We start from the raw sequence: 19,254 nt of genomic DNA on the forward strand, positions 1-19,254 counted from the left end.
GTGCTAAGGTACTGGCGTGCGGCTGTGAAACTATCTCGCTACAATAAAAGGTGGATACTGACTTATCATCTATGATGTGATTGGACATATCGACCATTGAGGGCAGTCCATACTTGGTTCGGATTAATATTGGTAATGCGGATGTGTTGACAGAAGCTAGGGCACGATGTTCACTGGCGTTAAGCAGACAGGACCTAAGCCAGCTGCAAGGTGCTCATCAGATCTACTCCGCAGTGTAGACTGACCTACTTTCCGTTAGCTGCCATTGGCCAATAACTCAACGCAGGTCCAGAGCTTGAAAACTATCTCGATTCTAAGATTAAGCGCCTGACCCTCAAGCGTTGTTCGGAAGGGCCCGAGGAGCCTAACATACCTCGGATAAAACCCGAAGCCAAGGCAAAAGCTTCGGGCCAGAACCCGAAATAGTGGACGCCCCTATTCCCCAGACCCGAAATAGCAGTGATGCGGAGTCCGGGGCCGATGGCATTATTTCTCAGCTGACCATTTCCAATCCTAGATGATGCTCAAATGGCGCCGGATAACGTGGCATTGTTGTACGATATGAAGAGAGCATATCGCGGCCAAGGTGGCGGTAAAGACAACTCGTTGGAGTCAAGTCACAAATCTCTATTCACATATTCAATTCATATTCCAGAATCTCTCATCACTGTTACCCACCCATAGCCCAACACCCTGCTCTGCTCTCTATTCCAAATCGTCAATTCGACCGAACTGCCGTATATAGTATCGAGTCGGATATCGCAACCATGCTAGCACCACAGATCATGGCCTCTGCCGCAATCACCTTCGCAGTCATAGTGCCCTTTATCCCACCAGCTCTAGCCACTACAATGAGGCGATCGGACCGGCGAGGCACGAACATGGTAATGCCGTAAGTTCAGGAGCCCTAACCCGATTTTCCTGCTGTCTCTGACCAATCCAGTACATACCCTACTCTGCATTTCCACACGCGGTAGTCAGACGGTCTTGCAGTACTACCATCCTTTTGATGAACTATGAATCGATATATGCAACCCAAATACGTGCGGCTCCTTTCAGCAGCGAAATAATTGGGAATAAGTTCTTGGAGTTGGAATGACTGTGACCTGCTTCGACCGGCGAATAACCTCTGGGATGGAAATGTAGTTCCATTAGATAATATGCATTTGCTTCGAATGATGATATATAGTTTTGACCTTTTGTTGAACTGTAGATATCGCAACTGTCAGCTTCATAACATCCCACCCAGTCTGGCCAGTCCGCATGTGACTACGTCGAGCACTGGCACAGCTCAAATACCAGCAGAAGGGCAACTTGAACCTGTGGTTGTATGGACCGAAAGATACTCCAAAAAATCCCCACATATGGCAATGGCGGCTTCTGAGGGAGGGGGTGGGGTGGGAGAATGGGTGTCGTCGAACCCCGACTCGGTAAATCGGTCTTTTCCCGAGAGACGCGATCCCGAGCACAATTCTGACCCGAGACGCTCGGATCGCTTATCAGCGTTGCTTTGGAGGGGTAAATATGTATGAGCTCTCAAAAAATAGGATAAAGGTTCAAATATTACGAGAAGCTCCCCCGATACCGTTGCTACATCCTCTCCACTCTCCCGCGCACTACCTCCCAATCTTCAAAGCCCCATTTGATAAGTTCTCAAGCTTCCAAGTCCCCAGCTCCCCGATCTACATAGCAAACAGACACGCAAGATGGCCACTACACTCTCCGCGAGCTTGAAGGACCCCAGCCTTTTCGTCTCAAAGCCCTACATAGATGGCGAGTGGGTTGCCTCCAAAACGAACAAGACCTTCAACGTCTACAACCCCGCCACCGAAGAGCTCATCGGATCCTGCCCCGAATCCAGTACAGACGACATCAACGCCGCCATCTGGGCTGCTGCCAAAGCGTTCCCGACGTGGCGGGCCCAATCAGGTCGCACGCGCGGACGCATCCTGCGCCGCCTGTTCGATTTGATTGTTGACAACAAGGAGGATATCGGCAAGATCATCACTGCAGAGAACGGCAAGGCCAAGGGTGACGCCGAGGGAGAGGCTCTTTTCTCAGCCGGATTCTTCGAATGGTTCTCGGAGGAGGCGCCTCGCATTTATGGGGATGTCATTCCTCACAGCAACCCGTCAGCCCGTACCCAGGTCCTGAAGGAGCCCGTTGGCGTGTGCGGTCTGATCACGCCCTGGAACTTCCCTATGGCTATGGGCGCGCGCAAGATCGCTGCTGCCCTCGCAGCCGGGTGCACCGTTGTCCTCAAGTCAGATGGGCTGACCCCGTTCTCATCAAATGCCCTGGCTGTCCTTGCCGAGCGCGCTGGCGTGCCCAAGGGGGTCTTGAATGTGGTCACTGCCCTTGAGAACACACCGTCTCTCGGATTGGCTCTTTGCGAGTCGGACATCGTCAAGAAGATCTCTTTCACTGGATCTACGCGGGTGGGAAAACTCCTTATGAAGCAATCCAGCAATACTCTGAAAAAGCTCAGTCTCGAGCTTGGTGGAAACGCGCCGTTTATTGTCTTTGACGACGCCGACGTCGAGACTGCCGTTACCAGCGCCATGATAAGCAAGTTCAAGGTGACTGGCCAGACCTGCGTGTGCGCCAACCGCTTCTACGTCCAGGAGGGCATCTACGACAGATTCAGCCAGCGACTCGTCGAGGAGGTGAAGAAATGCCGGGTTGGCAATGGTCAAGACGCCGGCGTGACCCACGGTCCTCTCACTAATGGCGTGGCCAAGACGCAGGAACACATTCAGGATGCTGTGAGCAAGAAGGCGACGGTCCTCCTTGGCGGCAACACCCTGCCATCTTCCGGCAAGAACTTCCACGAGCTCACAATCCTCGGGGACGTGGACGACTCCATGAAGGTTGCCACCGAGGAAACCTTTGGACCGGTCGCAGCGCTGGCCAAGTTCAAGACCGAGGACGAGGTTGTTGGCCGCGCCAACAACTGCGAGGTCGGTCTTGCTTCATACCTCATCACGAGCGACTTGGGTAAGGCCCACCGAGTGTCTGAGCGACTGGAATTTGGCATGGTGGCCATTAACACAGGAGTGATTTCCGACTGGGCTGCACCGTGAGTAACCTCTCCCAACCCGGAAACCTGATTATACTGACTTATGCAAGATTCGGAGGCGTCAAGCACTCCGGTATGGGCCGCGAGGGCAGCAAGTACGGTATTGACGACTATGTCAACATCAAGATGGTCGTGACTGGTGGCATCAACACGGTATATTCGTCCAATCTCTGAGTATTGGAGGGCACAGGAGAAAGGGGGCGGAGGGCAGACGGACGAGCGTAATGATTCTTCGTAATGATTTCCGTATTTATTTCCGTAATGTTTCCATTACCAATAGAAACTCTTATTTAGACCAATAAGGTCTAACTTTCTCAATTGGTTTTTGATAACTTTATCTAATTGCCGCGAGGCTAAGCTCCGGCTAGAGGCTGGGCGGGGGGAATTCGGAAGTCCTCCGCATTTTTGCGCTCATGGTGGAGAACTATAGAGGATGCGGGGTTGACGCTGTCGTCTATAATGCAGCCTACTCCAACTCGGGCTACCGTTCGCACACTTGGAGCCCTAATAATCCACTCGAACCCCAAACGCCCTCCGCGACCGTTAATCCCATGCCTAGCTGGCGTGGTATTCCCTTCTCCAAGTTACCTGCCACGGCTTCTGTACTTCTCCTCCCAGCTAAACCAACCGCACCGCCCCATGGCGTCACAGCAGAAGCCCAAACGGACTTCCAATGCGTGAGACACCTTTCAGCCCCTCTCATATGGTGGCAGAAGTACGCTAAGATATCGATGCAGTTGTCTGGCTTGTCGGCAGAGCAAGATCAAGTGTTCTGGCGTCCAACCATGTGCCAACTGCCAACGACGGTCGGTCGACTGTCAGTTTACCGACACCCATAAGGTCATGGTGGATGAGAGGTCCGTGGATGTTCTGGCCGCAGAGAGGCCCTGCGGAATTGGGAGTAACCGATGGTCTGTACAGGTACCTTCGTAAACTTTTCGAGGAGACAATGGGCCACCAGCAGTCTCCGCAGGAGCAACAGCAGCCGTCACCGGGAATGAAACGACCTGCAGATGTCGCATTCGGTCCTGCTGAAGTACATACACGAAGCTCTGGTACAGGCTTGTTTTCTTCCGTCGCGAGCCGGAACTGACTTGAGTCCAGTGAGCACAGGGCCCGGTCCTCATGAGGAGCTACCTCCATATGAGCAGACAGTTCAGGAGCGCAGTGTCTGGACCAATCCATTCACACTACCATCAAGAACAGTTAATGGTCCGTATAAGGGCAAGAAGGGCTGGAGTACTTTTCCCCCCCTACTTTGATGATCATGGTCGCTAACCGGCTTGAGCCAGTCTGGCTGGCGCCGACTTCAGTATGGTCAATGACGACGCGGCTATCGCTGATGTTGGCCGAGAACTTGCATCTGAATTCCCCGTACCGGGTCCCCAGTGCCCTAGAGAAGGAGGTGTATCCGTTGCGATGGCGACCGGCTCCGATCGAAAACCCCCCTGACATCAGCGGGCTACCGTCGATCGACGACGCCCTGTATCTGTTCAACACTGTCAAACACCATCTCGACCAGCACTATCGTTTCTTTGACGATGACACGTTCACGGATCGCTTACATAGGTTTTACTCGGGTAGCTCGCTCCAAGAGGCCACAGAGAACCGTCTCTGGTTTGTACATTTCCTGCTAGTGCTTGCATTTGGCAATGCATTCCTCCTCCGGTCCCGAAACAACAGAGATCCGCCTGGCGCCAAGTTTTTCTTGCGCGCTATGGCTCTTATTCCAGATGAAACAAACCTCTGGACGGAAGGCCTACTGGCGGTCGAAGTCCTTGCTCTAGCTGGACTGTACCTCTACTCCATCGACCATCGAGAGTCAGCGCACGTATATGTAAGAGACCGGTATGCTCTGTCTGAAGGTTCATTTCTGACTCTGCGCAGATTGGACAAGCTATCAGGATCGCACAACTCGACGGCTTGCACACAGAGCTACCCGAGCACGAGCTCGGGGTCGAGACTGTGACTCGCTGCCGCAATTTGTGGTGGACGCTTTATGTCATGGACCGGCACGTTTCGTCTTCACTGGGCCTCCCCATGACCACTCACGACAGCGACATCACGACATTGCTTAAACCTGCTGATGCAGGCTCATTACGGGACGCTACCCTAAGCCTGCACGTCAAACTGTCATACCTTCATTCCTCTATCTTAACCTGTAAGATGCGCTTAGAACCACTAATGTCAACAACGTCTAACATGTTAATAGCGATCTATAAGAACGAGAAAACAGAGCTAGGAACCTTCTTGGAGAAGACGAGAACCATTTTACAGACCATGACTCTCTACGCTCGGGAGATTGAAGAGATTGTCCAAACAAAGTCTTCGAACTCTTTGGAGACGATGCCTAAAGGCACCCGATATATTACACTTCTGTACCACCAAGTAAGGGCGGCAAAGATCCTGGTATGATCTTCATTGCTGACAGTGCGAGCAGTGTGTTGTAGTAGCCACACGGCCTCTTCTATTATCTGTCCTGAAGGAACGGTTAGAAAGACTAGGGTGCCGAGAAGACGACTGGCAGAGCTTTTTAGCTCCTACCAAGGCTTTGATCTCTACAGGGATCAAGTCGGCTTTCAAAACACTGCAGATACTGACCGACGAAAATAGCGTTCTGGGTAAGGGCTCCTGCTAGCCATTGCATCCTACATCGCTAATACGTTCCGCCGCAGAAGTTTTCCTTCCATTCGAACTGGAAGTTACGTTTGGGGTCGCCCTGCATCTTATGATGGCAGAGACCCTATTCCCACATGCGACAGAGGGTCAAAGCTACAGTCATGAAGTACACTCTGTCCTGGACGAGATGATCTCCAAGGGGAACAGATTAGCCGCTGCGCGCAAAACCGAACTCACACATCTGGAAAGCCTGTTCCGCGAGCTGGCGGCCCGAGTTGAGCGATATGGCCTGCAAACATTGACCTTGGCCACGCCCAACAATGACGAAACTGAGATGCACATCGGTCACGGAGACGCACATCACTCGCATCACACTGCGATAGATCCCGCCTTGGATGAACACGGGATTCACCTGGACTCGGTATCCTCACCTTCCCTTCCCCATCTAGGAGATAGCGTTGAACTTCTGAGCGAACTCGGGATATCCTCCTACGAATTTTCGTCAATTATCGAGCAGATTGGAGGGGCAGAGAGTAGTGTTCTGGATCCGAGGCCATCGTGGACAAACAATCCAGTTTGACGTACCTTTGCTAACAGATAGGTCAGCTATAGATGTATATATGTGTCTAAGGATCTGATCAGTTCCCATCGTCGTGTCGTTTCCTGGCTTGGAGTAATCAGACTAGAACAGATATTATGTTAGCACAAGACTTGCAAAAGTACGTGTTCCAGTATGCTGTCGCTAACCTCCCTGGGGGCACCTGGATCCGTCCCCGTCAATCCACCTGCAGTTTTCTCGAGGCCATTTCCACATCACAGCCGTAATCCATGAATCAGGCATATCTGGATAGACCCCAAGATTTGCAAGGCTGACATCAGTTCGTCCCACCCGTACAGTGCACGAAACTCACGCAGTCATGGCACGCCGACGGCAATGACGTCCCTTCGAGTTGCAGGAAAGAAAGCAGTAGGTAATAGATGAAGATCAGGTGAGCAAACACGAAGAAAGGAACCTTGGAACTCTACCTTTGGCCAGGCAAAAGCCTGAGCACTCTTCGCTCGTCTATCCGAACTGGCCCGGGGTACCCGGGACCACATACCGTTTGAGGTAAGCCGGTCTGAGTCCTACAATTTCAGCAAAGGGATCCGAAGCCATCCCTCGCCTAGGATCCGAGGCGTCTAACAAAGATATACTCTACTCCGGGGTAAGTAATGATGTTGTTGCCAGCGCATGCGGGCTTTAGGTCTACCTACCGGTCTTACCACCCTTTCTATTTACCCGATCCTCTCGGGTCTACACGCCACTATCACTCTATCGGTACTGATCGCGACTGGGAACCGAGGGTAAATGTGACAATCGGAAACATACTCCCTATACGGAAGATCCAACAGAAGACGGATTTTATTTCTCCATGAAGCAGTGATTTGCCAGTGGTTTGGGGCCAGGGGTAATGCCCCATAGAGCTCGGGTATAGCCTGGGCAGCGAATGCTTTCTTGGACCCACTGTGTTGCAGCTTAGAATTACGTCGCGGAGTTTTTCGGGACGATGGCCTCGGAGACGAGACGGTGAAGGGGTCGGCAGCTGATAGATGGGCTGATTGTCATCGTGTTATGGCTGGATTATCGCCTTGCGGGTTTGCTGAAGGTCTCCGTTTAGTCCTTGGACTTAGAAAGAGGAGTGGCTGATATTAGATTCTATTCCTAAAGTTCTAGCCAGACACCACATATCCATATCTTATTCCAAACGAGGCAGTTCCATCTTTCTCGAGCCTAGCTCACACAGAGTTCGAGTTATCCGCACACGAAAAGGCAGCCGACCCCCCGTTCGCAGCGTACGAATCCATGATCGCGTCCACGGAGCCGTAGGTGCCTGCCACCATCATAAACGTGCCCAGGACAATCAGAAGCAGACTCCACAACACCATAGCCATCCAGCGTACGGACTTGCCCTCTTTCCTCTGGCCCCAGTTATCATACAGCCACATTGCCGCCATAGGCTGAATGCACATCAGTGGACCCAGCAGGGCACCGATGAGGGAGACAAGGGCATCAAAGACGGGAATTGTGCTGGCAATGATCCACGCAACCAGGGTTATGCCAAAGGTGCAGGCTAGCCAGGTGAGCCAGTGGGTCAAGGTATTGCTAGTGAGGTGGCGAGAGCCGCGGAGGACGTGGACGAAAATGAATTTGGCGGGGATCTGGGCATAAGTTAGTAAATTGTCAAAATATCTTTTACGTGTTCGGCAATATCGGATTCCAGTTTACATGAGTGACAATAGTCATGGTGACGAGGAGACCGGGCAATGCAAAGGCGTAGCTGATTATCTTGATAACACCGCCGGCTGAGCCGAGGGCTGGCGAAGAGACATATGAGCCGCAATAGTAGTAGATGACACAGCCGATAATCAGGTAGACGGCCGTCACGCCAGCCTGGCAGGCGAGCACGGCGGCGCCGTAGTGGCGTGGGTCACGCATCTCAGACACGATCGAGAAGAAGCCTGGCAATTGCGCGTATCAGCACCCGGCCATTCCCGAAGAAAGAAAGTAGATGATATTGACTCACCGGGCGTTCCGGAAAAAGCGAAGAGCAAGTTTGAAACTGCCGCAATTCCAGAGGCAAAGTCAGGGTTGCCAAAAGCCTTCCAATCAGAGGTCCACGGACCGTCGCTCTTGGGGGCGGCGGCCGGACGGTCCTGGATACCCACTGCGATAGTCACCACAATCACTTCTATCGTCAGTATGTGATTCGTCAGACCGGACTTTAGATTATACGAGCATACCAGCGGTGAGAATACAGGGCAGCCCGATCCACGCGAGCCAGGTGATGCGGCCCAGCGTTCGGATACTGCTGAAGGCAAACCCAAGGATAGCCGCCACGGCCACAAAGGCTGCTGTGCATGCGGCATGCGTCGAGACCGCGTTGAGGCCAATGGAGAGCCCAAGAATGGCTGAGCCGCTGTTGAAGATGTAGTCTGCGCAAAGTTAGTGGTCACAATAAACCTCGTTCTCTCCTCCAGCTAGACGTACAGAGACAGAATGCGGATGAGAGGACAACCCGGCCAGGCAGACCAAACATGATTGCACCGGCATCGTCAATGCTGTACATTTCGCGGTGACTGAGCTTGAAAGTTCCAATGGTGTACCCAGACCAAGTGGTAATACAGGCGACAACCACCATGCAGATGATACCCGGAACCAATCCCAGGACGTCCAGCGCTGAAGGGATGGCAAGGACGCCCAGTCCAATCTGGGTCTTCATCATAAGAATGACAGTTCCGAAGAATCCGACCTGGTAGACTCGATTAGCACTCCATCATCCGCAGTAAGACTGCTTTTATGCACATTGCGAAAGTTAGGACCGTGCTCAGTGATCTCGCCGAAAACGTCGTCATGAGTGTATTCGAGCTGCTGAGGCGTTTCGAGTTCTTCTTTTGGATTAGACATTCCGAACAAGTTTTCTGTGGGAATATTCTAGTTTGACATTGAAGCTCCTCACCACGATCATGCCCGCCTTTTATATCGGGCTCGAGGCCTGGCAGCCAATGACACCGAGGCCAATACCCGCTGAAGAAGACTCGGATCTCTGGGGTCCCCGCAAAGTATCCATTGGCGATCTATTACTGACTGGGTCCCTAGCTCTTTGCACTGCCTCCGAACTTCGGTTAGATTGTGAGGCCTGAGGATGCACTTTGTGGGGTTGACCGAAGATAAGTCGCTCGGAGGTTGCCCGAGGCAAAGAGGCAAAGGAAGCCTAACCTAAAGGCTCATATCGGGTTCGAACCGAGACGTCATTCTCGGCTATCTCAAATTACCTCGTGCCCGCTTGTCTTGTTGTTCCTGGATTGCTGCCGAAATGACGTGGAGATTTATCTCTGAATATCTTGACTATCTATGACACCCTTTCTCTATGGACTTCCTCTGTGACAGTGGGCCTGCAGTGCACATGCGGCTTCCATTACACTGCCTAAGGTTCTTGACGTTTATAACCGGCTAGCTATTGTAGGGGAAAAAAAACGCAATTGATAAATTAAGAAAGAGAAAGATATCCCATAAATTCATACACTAATACACAAGCCATTCATCGTAATCTACCCTAGACAGCCGGCCTAGTCCACCTCCTGGATCTCCGTCAACATGGACTCAATGAACAGCTTCTGGTTCATGAGAAAGCGCTTCATCTCGACAATGTTAAAAGGCTTCTGGGCTGTCACGCGCTCTCGCTCCTTCTTCAGCTGGTGTCGGATACGCTCCTCCAAGATCTCCAGCCGGTACTCGGTGTATTGAGTGTAGAGCTCGCTCAAGTTACTGATGCCGCGCACTCCGACGAGGACGGTCTCATCCTTGACCAGCGGGTCCTTTGCTCGGAAGCAGGTGACCATACTGATGCGCTCCCGGCCACCGAGGGCCTTCAGAGCTTGGTGCTCAATGTATCTCCCCTGCATAACGACGGCGGTTCCCTGGTAAGAGACTATGTTAGACGTTGGAAGTGTAGCACATGAGCTGGCTATCTCACCATCGCAGGCCCGCGAACTTTCATGATCTCTCCACTAGGCATTCGAAGGGCCGTCTCTCCGCCAACCATGCCAGTGCAGTCGGAAAGCATGGTCACACACACAAAGGGGAAACTATCGTAGTGCCAGGCGACGGCGGGAAGTTCATTGTCGTTTACCAGCTGCACCACCTCCTCCACGTTCGACTTTCCGTCGCGAACCGAGATGTTGATGTTGGCGATCTCGAAGTCAAAAGACGGAACGAGGTCGATTCCGGCAACTTGGGAGATCTTCTCTAGGACTGCCGGAGACTTCCAGGCGGCGTATGTGAAGGGGGCACGGCTAGGAGAAGTTAGCGAGATAGTCTCCTCGTACAGTCTGTTGTACTTACGCTGGGCCCATGCCGCGGACCATATGCTTGTTAAAAGTAGAGGAGTACTGGCAATCAGCAAGCACTTTCTCGTCGAAGATCTCCGCCCGCATCTGCGCAATAGCCTCCTGGGTGAAGAGCGGGAATGGCTCGGAAGCCGCGTGAGGCGAGATGCCGTGTCCCTTCAGTCCAATCTGGTCCATGGTATAGATAGACCGAGGAGGCTGGAAGTTCAGGTGCCTCTCAGGGTCGAACTCCTCCTTCTTGGCAACTTTGGCCCCCTGGATCAAGGACTGGGGTAGCTCGCTCGAAGGCCTGGTAGCCTTCTTGGTAGCCGGCCCGATGACGGTAGGGGGCTCGACATCGATGAAAGTTGCTGAAGGAGCCATTTTGATTCCTTTGTGTGTGGCAAGTCTCTCTGAAGTCTGAATAATCCGCTCTAAGTCTGGAGAATGTGCTCTGGAGTATGGAGAAGGAGATGCTCGTTCGGTTAATGGTTTTCTATCTGTTGATATACCTCGAAAGTCTGTTCCCCACGTCGACCAGACTCGGCTTCACCTGCGTCCGCATGACCTCTCCTGGTGATATCTAGAACGTCTATACAATTTTATCCAGAGATCGGCTTCTCGGAAGCCCTTCCCGAGCGTCTCGAGTGGGAAAATCCTGGGGTAGAAGATAGGCTACGTGATCCGAACAGCAGCAGGACCCGCTCAGCTGCCGAACCCGATCTCCAAGGCGTTCCCGGTCTGACGGCTGTCATCGGCTATCAATTTATCGTCCTATAATTCAAAGGTGGATTCTCGGGTTCTAGCCCGAGGCCTATCATCGCGGCGTATCTAGAACACCACATTGTTCGGCTTCTTGTGCTTGTCGCATCAGATATCTGCATGGCTGGAGGCAGTCCAAACGCTCCAGATAGACTCTCACCCGGACTCTTGATTCCGAAGTATATCTTTGAGGTGGATTGTAGCAATCAAGATATTTTATAAAAACCTAATCCCTCCGTTAACCATCAGCTATCCATCATCTTCCTCCTTTGCTTCTTCACTTTCATTTTAGCCCTAAAATGTCTTCCTTCAACCTGAGTGACATCGCCGCGGCCCTCCGCACAGCACGAACAGAATCAAAGCCAATTGACCCACCAACGAAGACCTGGCCCGGCCTGACACCCGATGACGGCTTCAGGATTCAAGAGATCAACTCCAAACACGCCGTCGAGAACGGCGACCGGTTAGTCGGATATAAGCTAGGCAACATTGCCAAGGTGATGCAGGCCGCCTTTGGACTCGACAACCCAGACTACGGCTTTCTGCACGCAAGCTCGTTCATATATGAAGGCACGACCCTGTCGCTCGATAAGTTCATCAAGCCATATGTCGAACTCGAGCCGGCATTTGTCCTAAAGAGCGGGCTCAAGGGACCTACTATCACAGTGGCGGACGTCATCAACGCTATCGACTATGCTATTCCTGCTATCGAAATTATTGACTCGCGCGTCAAGAACTGGGCTATTGACCTGCCCGATACGCTAGCGGATAATGGCTCCACGGGGGCGATTATACTAGGTGGAACTCCCCGCAAGCTCACTGACCTTACCCTGAGCAACACCCGGGGGTTCCTGAAGCATAACGGCAAAGAGCTGATGTCAGGGAACACTAAAAATGTGCTGGGTAACCCGCTCTCAGCTGTTGCCTGGTTAGTGAACCGGCTGAGCGAGTATGGCATTGAGTTTGAGGCTGGTCAGGTTATCATGCCGGGAAGTTGTCTGGAAGCTATTCCGATGGAGCTGGGCCAGTGGTCTTGTACCTTTGAGGGATGGGGCACTATCGACTTTGAAGTTGTGTAATTAGAGTTAGATTATTGATTTCAGATTTTTATACTTTCTATGTTTTTTTGATTGATTGATTATATTTTACGGCCGTGGTTCACCGCCTAAGCACGTGTCCCACCGTCCCCTGATGGGGCAAAGGCCGCCAGGGGATGAGCCCTGGGTGTCTCTAACTAGCTGCTAGTTCTAGCTAAGTACAAGTAAGGAAATTTGGCGCCTTCGCATAGCTGCCGCAATTAGAAGGAAGGACCTGCAGTGCAGGGAAAAGGGTGTTGCCAGCTGCAAAGGTCCAACAACACTCCGTGACCAATCCTGTTGCCACTTCATAGTACGATTTTTTTTTGGGAGAGGGGCGATATCTCAGTCTGTCTGAGATGGACGGTGGCGCGTGCAGATGTCCTCGAAGAAGCGGGACTCTGAAAACCAGGAAGCCAGCTTGACTGCACCATTTGGAGTGCCTAGTAGGTAGGGGATCATCTCAGAAGGCGGCCCCGGGGGTCGGGGAAGGCGTCTCCTAGCAATGCGACAGAAGAAGAAGTGGATTGGGGTCTTCTTGGCACCGCAGCGGCAGAGAAGGTGAGCGCCTTCATGGTTGAAACGTACATGGTATTCTGCAAAGTCTCCATGCCCCGTACGTGCAGCCAGGATCCGGGCAAGAAGGGGCCTGGGGAGCTTCAGCTCCGCCGGGCACCGGGGAGAGGTGGTGATCTGGAGTTCCTGATAAGACTTTGGGGCTGCAGACTGCCAGTATCTTTGTAAAGCCGACAAGGCATCTGCTTTCGCCCTGCGTTTTAAGGAGGCATATGAGTACCTAGGCTGCGGCATAACCGCAACCGCGGCTATGGGACTGATAACCATCGCCGCAATTGCGGTTATGGTCATGAGATTTGATAACCGTCACCATCACCGCAAATTCGAGGTTAACCTCACTGTGGCCGCACTAGCATAACTCTCGCTTAATTATCAGTTTTGAGCGCCCTGCATGGTAGTTATGAAGCTTACTGATATGGAAATGTCATGTATATGCCGGCTTACGCCACGTGACATCGTGGCTTGGGCGCGACCTCTAACCCCTGAGGATCTGACCCCTCAACAGATAGACAGAGTGTGGAAGAGTGAAGAGACCTATCGTCAACAAGATAGAGAATCAATCGTCATATGGCATCTGATCCTTAGTAGGCTACGTCCGTGTAGTTGATACAGTTTCCTTCTGCCCTTTCCCCTCTGAGCATTCACAACAGAAACCATCATCCACACGCCGAGACTTCTTGCGGTTCCTTGCCGAGCCCCATACTGATATACCTTCCTGCTGTGGCATTACAGGTAAGGGATGTGGAAGTCACATCCAAGTCTATAGATTTGCCGCAGTTTAGTCACGATGCCCTTGGCACTTCCGCGTGGCTTCGTTTTTTCACGCTCTTTGCCTGTATACACGTCTCACAGGTCATCAACTGCTCAATCACCTCTTTACCGGGTGAGAGTCCTAATTTCTTGGTCATCTGCTTGAATCTGGCCTTTCCTGGATGGCCTAAACGTCGATGAAGCAACTCCCAATCAATCTGCTTCACAAGCCTTGCATATTCATCATTTTCAGGCTTTCCAAGCCTTTTGGCCAATGCATTTCGGCTTTTTACCCATCCCAGGTAACTTGTACGGCCGATATTGTATCCTCTTTCTAGGAACTTTCCTCTTTTCTTGACGAATCGATATTTCCATATCACAATAGAACTAGCTCACAACAGCGATCCAACACAGGCGCAACACCTGGGGGAAACGCGTCTCAACAAGACACCCTACAACTGGCACCACTAAAAAGGAGAAAAAGGTGTTAACTGTCGTAAAAACTGATTTTGAGCCCACAACATGGGTAATGCTCAGAGATTAGTTGCGGCGGGCAAGAGTGGGGCAAGGTTGGTAGTCACAGCAACTACTGAACACTAATTGTGCGGAAGATAGGGGTAGACGCTCCGGCCTCAAGGTGTGATGCAGGGAAATTGGACGCGGCTAAGCAGGACTTTTCGCAGGGATTTTCTCGGCACCTGCCAAGCTGAACAGACTGCTGCTTCCTACATACGGTGTAATACCACATCCACCCCAGTCAATCTGACCCACTTCGCCTTAGTGGGCGTGCACCCAGTCACCGAGGGCATAGAAACAGGTACCCATCGCACAATACATACTGAAATCAGCATGAGGCGAGTTCTGACTTTCACGTGGGTGCATCAAGTGATGATAAGAAGGTATTATTCAAATTGCTATGACTTGTGCTGCGCTGCGCTGCACTAGACTGCTCTAATAAAGCATCTCAACACCAGCTTTAACCCCTTCTCAACTTGTCAGTCCATGTGTTCAAAGTTGGATAGCTCTCTCCTGATGCAGCGCTTCGGTCAATTCAGAGCTCTCTAAGGTTTTCCTCTGCAATACGATTAAATAACCCAGGGCTCCAATCATTCCTTAACGTCCACATTAACCTTCATCTTCTTTTGGCGCAGAGCGTTAAGGATTTCCGTATGCCCCTTTTCCAGCGCAAGGTCTTCCGCAGTGCGTCCAAGCGGATCCTTAAGATAGATATCAGCCCCAGCCTCAATCAAGAAAAGCGCCATCTCCGTGTATCCCTCTACTGCAGCCTGATGAAGGGAACTCCCCATATCACCATAAGCCTCAGCGCCCGGTGGGCCCTTGATCCCAACCTCGTCAATATCGGCCCCCCTTGACAGAAGATACTTGACCATCTCCAGGTCCTCATCGATCGCCGCCCTCACAATCGCATTACTCCCCATCAGCCTTGCCCCATGCGCAAGCAACAAATCCACCAGTTCGACGTTGCGAGTTTGAACCGCACACGCCAACGCTCTCAGATGCTCCTCGACAAGGCTGGCGTTTGGATCGGCCCCGTGCGCCAGGCAGAATCGCACCCAGTCGATCTTATTGTCGGAGGCCATTGTTCCGAGAATATCGCCGTACCATGGGACAACGTAGTTGATGTGAACCGCCTTGTGCTTAACCATCAAGCAGTACACGGCGAAGGAGTTGTTGACAACAACCGACGTCATCATTTCCCGCGTAGCCTTCTGGCCGTGTTCCAGGCAATAGGCTGCGACCTGGTCGGCGCGACAGTCTGTGGCGGCCAAGAGCAGATCCTCGAGAGGCGGGGCATATTCTGACTCTCCGGCTGCTTCGCGTTGTTGCTGGAGGAAAGCCTCCAGTGCCTCACGGTTGTTTTGGCGAGCGATAGCCCGTATCTCTTCGCTGATGAGGCGTTCGTTGTAGTGCATGGTGGCTGAATGGTTGAGATTAGAGTGCGGCAAATCTATAGACTTGGATGTGACTTCCATATCCAAGTCCACGATTTGCGGATGTTGGATATTGCTTCCAGATCCAAGTCCAACTGCGGATATCTGTTGGATATCTGTCAGATATCCAATGCATCCGACAAATATCCGCACCAGCATAGAGTTTGCCGATCTGCCTTAATCCGGCCCTTTAGATGTTAATTATGAAACTGACAAATCCTTGTTTTTTATTGTATTAATACATGTTTTGGTTATAACAGTATTCACTTGCACATTTTTCCTGCTCACGACGTGTAATACTTAGAAATCTTACTGTAGTTCGAATCAACAGCTACTAATATCATAGATCCAGTATTAATCATCGAGTAAATAGGGTATGGTTGAGAGTAATAGATTAATTTATAATTAAATCATGAATCATATAGGTTGCAGGGCTGTGTCACAGGCTATGGCCTGGGTCTTGGTTATCGGCCATGCCCTCAACCAGTAGAACATTCTAGGAGGGTGGACAGAATCTGATGGAAGCTTAGGAGCATGTATATAGAGGGAGAAGAAGGCCTACCTTCATACTTCTTCTCCAAGCTTGTGATACTCGTGAATACAGGACAGCTAGTTGAAAACAATACTACCTACGCCCGTGACAATAACGGGAGAAGGCTCATTAACTTTAATTCTTACATGTTAACTGATTTATTTATTCTCGATACTTGTAAAGTCAGTACATCAAGATACGACCAGGAAATACATAAATATGCATATCATTTGTTTGTTTTGTTTGTCCACCCAAGGGTGACCCTCTTACCCACGCGGGTCACCCACGAGTAATGCCGAGGTCTATCAAAACGTGCACGAACAATTTATTTGCCACAAACCCGTGGAGACATCGTCATTGTAGTTTATAGCACCTCTCCTACGCCTTTTCATCACAGCACCAAGATAACCGAGTCGACATGGCGTTGATGTCAACCTGCCCAAGCCCGTTCTACGCCAAGCGGCTAATTCTTCTCCCGGTGGGACGCACAGGCATGTGGCTGTAGATCAGACGATCCGAGTTCGACAACCGAAGATCTAAATTTAAGCTTCTTCTACGAGCATGCTAAGCATTGTGGCACCCCTACAAGATCACTGATATGATGGGACCTCCACCTCCATGACGTGGAAGGGAAGCACCGGATATACGGCCCATACGTGACATCATCCACCCATACAACCACAAGTAGAGACGAGACACTTATATAGAGCGAGGCCATCGCCCGTAAAACAATTGCGTATACAGTAATAACCAGGCAGAGAATATCTAGGACAAGATGGTCTACAACGTCACCGAAAAAGAAACCCAGCCCAAACTCTGGAACCACATCAACGGCACGCCCGAGGAGATCCTCGACCGCCACTGCGTCGCCGAGCTCGCTAAGGGATGGCCTGTCTACAGAGATTCGTCCGAGTGGAAGCATTACCGCGATTGTTTTGCTGAGGAGGGGGGGTATATTTTTACCAGTAAGCATACTGACACCACCTACCCATTACTACCACAGAACTGCCATTGTGTGGGGTTTATCATATCCGAGGTGACTCGCTAACTGGAATGTCTAGCATGGAGCGGCGGAATGACAATCGACGGCTTCATCCAGACCTCAATTGAAGGCCGCGCAAAGGGCGACTTCATCATGCACCGCGAAAACGGCACGCTCGTCGACCTGAACCCGTCTACGGCGCGCGCCGTGGCGAAAATGAAAGCAACTATCACGCAGCGGTTCATCACGGATGACGGGATCGAATACGACGTCGACTGTGACTGCCGCTTTATCTTTTTCTGTCAGAAGTTCTCGGGGATTGGATCGAAAAGCGGGACCGGGAAACAGACGCCGGCGTGGAAGATCAAATATAACAAGTTGATCTACGAGAAGGATCGTATTGTCCCCGTTGACGGGGCAAATGTGCCGAGGTTTGAGAAGGCCGAGTTGGAGAAGTATCCGTATGGGTATCGGTATCTCGGGGCGAGTCAGGCGAGGCTCGGTCATAAGATCTTGACGGATTTGCCGGTGCTGAATAATGAGGGGTTCTATAAGATGTATGAGGCTATGGATACGTGGTTGGAAAGTGGTGATATTGAGGAGTGGTTGGGGATTAAGCAGTGATTTGGTGAAGACTGGAGTGATATGAGAGAAACGTGTTCATGATAAACCAAGCCCATCCATTATTCATGCAGAGCCACGTAAATGGATAGTCGTAGAGTCGGAGATCACTCCAAGCTAACAACAAGCTTCGTCCCACTAACACCCCCCTGAAGCCTCCGAAGTCCTGGCTCGATAGCATCAAAACCCTTCCCAACTACCTCCACACGAGCAGGAAGTCTGTACCTACCGGCCCAAGCAACTCCGCAAGCCCAGACATCAATTTCGCGCCCTCCGGTCTCGCAAATAGCTCAGGCCCACGAATCACCGTCCCAGAGATACCCTCGGGAACATTTACAATTGCGCCGGTAGCAACCTGCGAGTACAGCTTCGGACCACTGGAACTCAATGCAGAGAAAACAGCAGGCTGCCCAGCTGCCGCGCCGACGGTATCGATGATCGCGTCGACTCCCGCGCCGTCAGGTGTTGCGGCCAGAATCGCAGAGGGTCATCCTGCGCCGAGCGCTCGAAACTTTTCGCTGCGCCGAGGGAGACGAGGTGTGCGTGGTGCTGGGCCGAGCTTGTAGCTAGGATTGTGGCCGAGGGGAGAGCTTGTCGGAGGAGCTGGATGGCACCGGCGCCGACGACGGAGCTGCCGCCGAGGATGAGGATGGATTTCAGGGTGTTGGAGAGCCCAGGCGAGGCAATGCGACGTCTAGGCCGAGGATGATTGAGGCCGCGGCGGCAATGTAGCAGAGTCTGAGGGTGTTAGCGTGCTTCCTTTTTTTCGGGAATTTGCTAAGTGTATAGTAGGGCCTTACGGGAGAGAAGCCGCCTCTTCAAAGCTAAGATGCGCTGGTTTCTTCGCGACAGCACGGGACAAGATGGTGATGACCCCCTGGAACGCGCTGGATCTGTTCTCCCTGCCGCAGACGAGGAAGACCTCGTCTCCCGGTTTGAAGTCATCGACCGCGTCGCCAACTGACTCAACGACACCGGCTGCATAGTTGCCCAACACGACGGGCCATGAGTCTACCGCGACACCCGAAGCGAGCTTCTTCGCGTCAAGCGGGTTCAGGGCGACGGCTTTCGTGCGGACGCAGACCTCGTTGGGGCCCGCGGTCGGTCGGGGCACGATGACTTGAGCGAAGTGGCCGTTCGGGCCGGAGAGTTGGTATTGAAGGACGGTGTCGGACATGGTGATGATGCACTTGTTCGATAGTACCAACTGATGCCCAGACATGATCAAGGGCTTATATAGACGAAGCTTCAGCGAAGGACGTGCACGGAGATAACGCGGATATTAGCCAGCGATGCTGGCTGGTAACGCCGCGACCCCAAAGCTTCTCACACAACAAATGCTGTCAGAGGGCATGCCAAAGTAACGCATTGTGTACAGAGGTGTGGAGGTCTTGACACTCGAGCGGATAACCTCAGCTGTCGTCAGGTCACAATGGGAG

At 51.9% G+C, this 19,254-nt stretch overlaps 9 protein-coding genes across 9 annotated transcripts; 4 read left to right on the forward strand and 5 right to left on the reverse strand.

Annotated features, from left to right (window-relative positions):
• Positions 1-686: 686 nt before the first annotated feature.
• Positions 687-892, reverse strand: BDW70DRAFT_144060 (uncharacterized protein). The gene has a single exon (XM_073738193.1). It carries the CDS (start codon positions 881-883, stop codon positions 719-721), a length of 165 nt encoding a protein of 54 aa, XP_073591819.1. The 5' UTR covers positions 884-892; the 3' UTR covers positions 687-718.
• Positions 893-1,706: 814 nt separating this feature from the next.
• On the forward strand, positions 1,707-3,253 carry BDW70DRAFT_171755 (NAD-dependent succinate-semialdehyde dehydrogenase; the record flags this gene model as incomplete). Its single annotated transcript, XM_073743303.1, has 2 exons — positions 1,707-3,079; positions 3,130-3,253. 2 exons carry the CDS (start codon positions 1,707-1,709, stop codon positions 3,251-3,253), a joined length of 1,497 nt encoding a protein of 498 aa, XP_073591820.1.
• A 465-nt stretch (positions 3,254-3,718) lies between these two features.
• Positions 3,719-6,278, forward strand: BDW70DRAFT_171756 (transcription factor domain-containing protein; the record flags this gene model as incomplete). The annotated part of the gene is made up of 9 exons (XM_073743304.1): positions 3,719-3,756; positions 3,817-3,936; positions 4,001-4,134; positions 4,184-4,318; positions 4,372-4,916; positions 4,967-5,240; positions 5,292-5,467; positions 5,520-5,700; positions 5,755-6,278. The coding sequence occupies 9 exons, from the start codon at positions 3,719-3,721 to the stop codon at positions 6,276-6,278; spliced, it is 2,127 nt and encodes a 708-aa protein (XP_073591821.1).
• Positions 6,279-7,474: 1,196 nt separating this feature from the next.
• Positions 7,475-9,143, reverse strand: BDW70DRAFT_171757 (transmembrane amino acid transporter protein-domain-containing protein; the record flags this gene model as incomplete). Its single annotated transcript, XM_073743305.1, has 6 exons — positions 7,475-7,897; positions 7,965-8,197; positions 8,263-8,424; positions 8,480-8,671; positions 8,727-8,988; positions 9,042-9,143. 6 exons carry the CDS (start codon positions 9,141-9,143, stop codon positions 7,475-7,477), a joined length of 1,374 nt encoding a protein of 457 aa, XP_073591822.1.
• Positions 9,144-9,805: 662 nt separating this feature from the next.
• Positions 9,806-10,948, reverse strand: BDW70DRAFT_153700 (uncharacterized protein; the record flags this gene model as incomplete). Its single annotated transcript, XM_073739698.1, has 3 exons — positions 9,806-10,156; positions 10,213-10,531; positions 10,581-10,948. 3 exons carry the CDS (start codon positions 10,946-10,948, stop codon positions 9,806-9,808), a joined length of 1,038 nt encoding a protein of 345 aa, XP_073591823.1.
• A 414-nt stretch (positions 10,949-11,362) lies between these two features.
• Positions 11,363-12,416, forward strand: BDW70DRAFT_144065 (2-keto-4-pentenoate hydratase). Its single transcript, XM_073738194.1, has one exon. It carries the CDS (start codon positions 11,626-11,628, stop codon positions 12,403-12,405), a length of 780 nt encoding a protein of 259 aa, XP_073591824.1. The 5' UTR covers positions 11,363-11,625; the 3' UTR covers positions 12,406-12,416.
• Positions 12,417-14,667: 2,251 nt separating this feature from the next.
• Positions 14,668-15,662, reverse strand: BDW70DRAFT_171760 (ankyrin repeat domain-containing protein; the record flags this gene model as incomplete). Its single annotated transcript, XM_073743306.1, has 1 exon — positions 14,668-15,662. One exon carries the CDS (start codon positions 15,660-15,662, stop codon positions 14,835-14,837), a length of 828 nt encoding a protein of 275 aa, XP_073591825.1. The 3' UTR covers positions 14,668-14,834.
• Positions 15,663-16,987: 1,325 nt separating this feature from the next.
• Positions 16,988-17,818, forward strand: BDW70DRAFT_153703 (uncharacterized protein; the record flags this gene model as incomplete). Its single annotated transcript, XM_073739699.1, has 2 exons — positions 16,988-17,177; positions 17,274-17,818. The coding sequence occupies 2 exons, from the start codon at positions 16,988-16,990 to the stop codon at positions 17,816-17,818; spliced, it is 735 nt and encodes a 244-aa protein (XP_073591826.1).
• Positions 17,819-17,922: 104 nt separating this feature from the next.
• Positions 17,923-18,992, reverse strand: BDW70DRAFT_153704 (chaperonin 10-like protein; the record flags this gene model as incomplete). Its single annotated transcript, XM_073739700.1, has 4 exons — positions 17,923-18,015; positions 18,045-18,262; positions 18,328-18,509; positions 18,616-18,992. 4 exons carry the CDS (start codon positions 18,990-18,992, stop codon positions 17,923-17,925), a joined length of 870 nt encoding a protein of 289 aa, XP_073591827.1.
• Positions 18,993-19,254: the final 262 nt, after the last annotated feature.

Source organism: Aspergillus foveolatus (genome assembly GCF_047715535.1).
Source record: "Aspergillus foveolatus strain CBS 279.81 unplaced genomic scaffold BDW70scaffold_85, whole genome shotgun sequence".
NCBI lineage: Eukaryota > Fungi > Ascomycota > Eurotiomycetes > Eurotiales > Aspergillaceae > Aspergillus > Aspergillus foveolatus.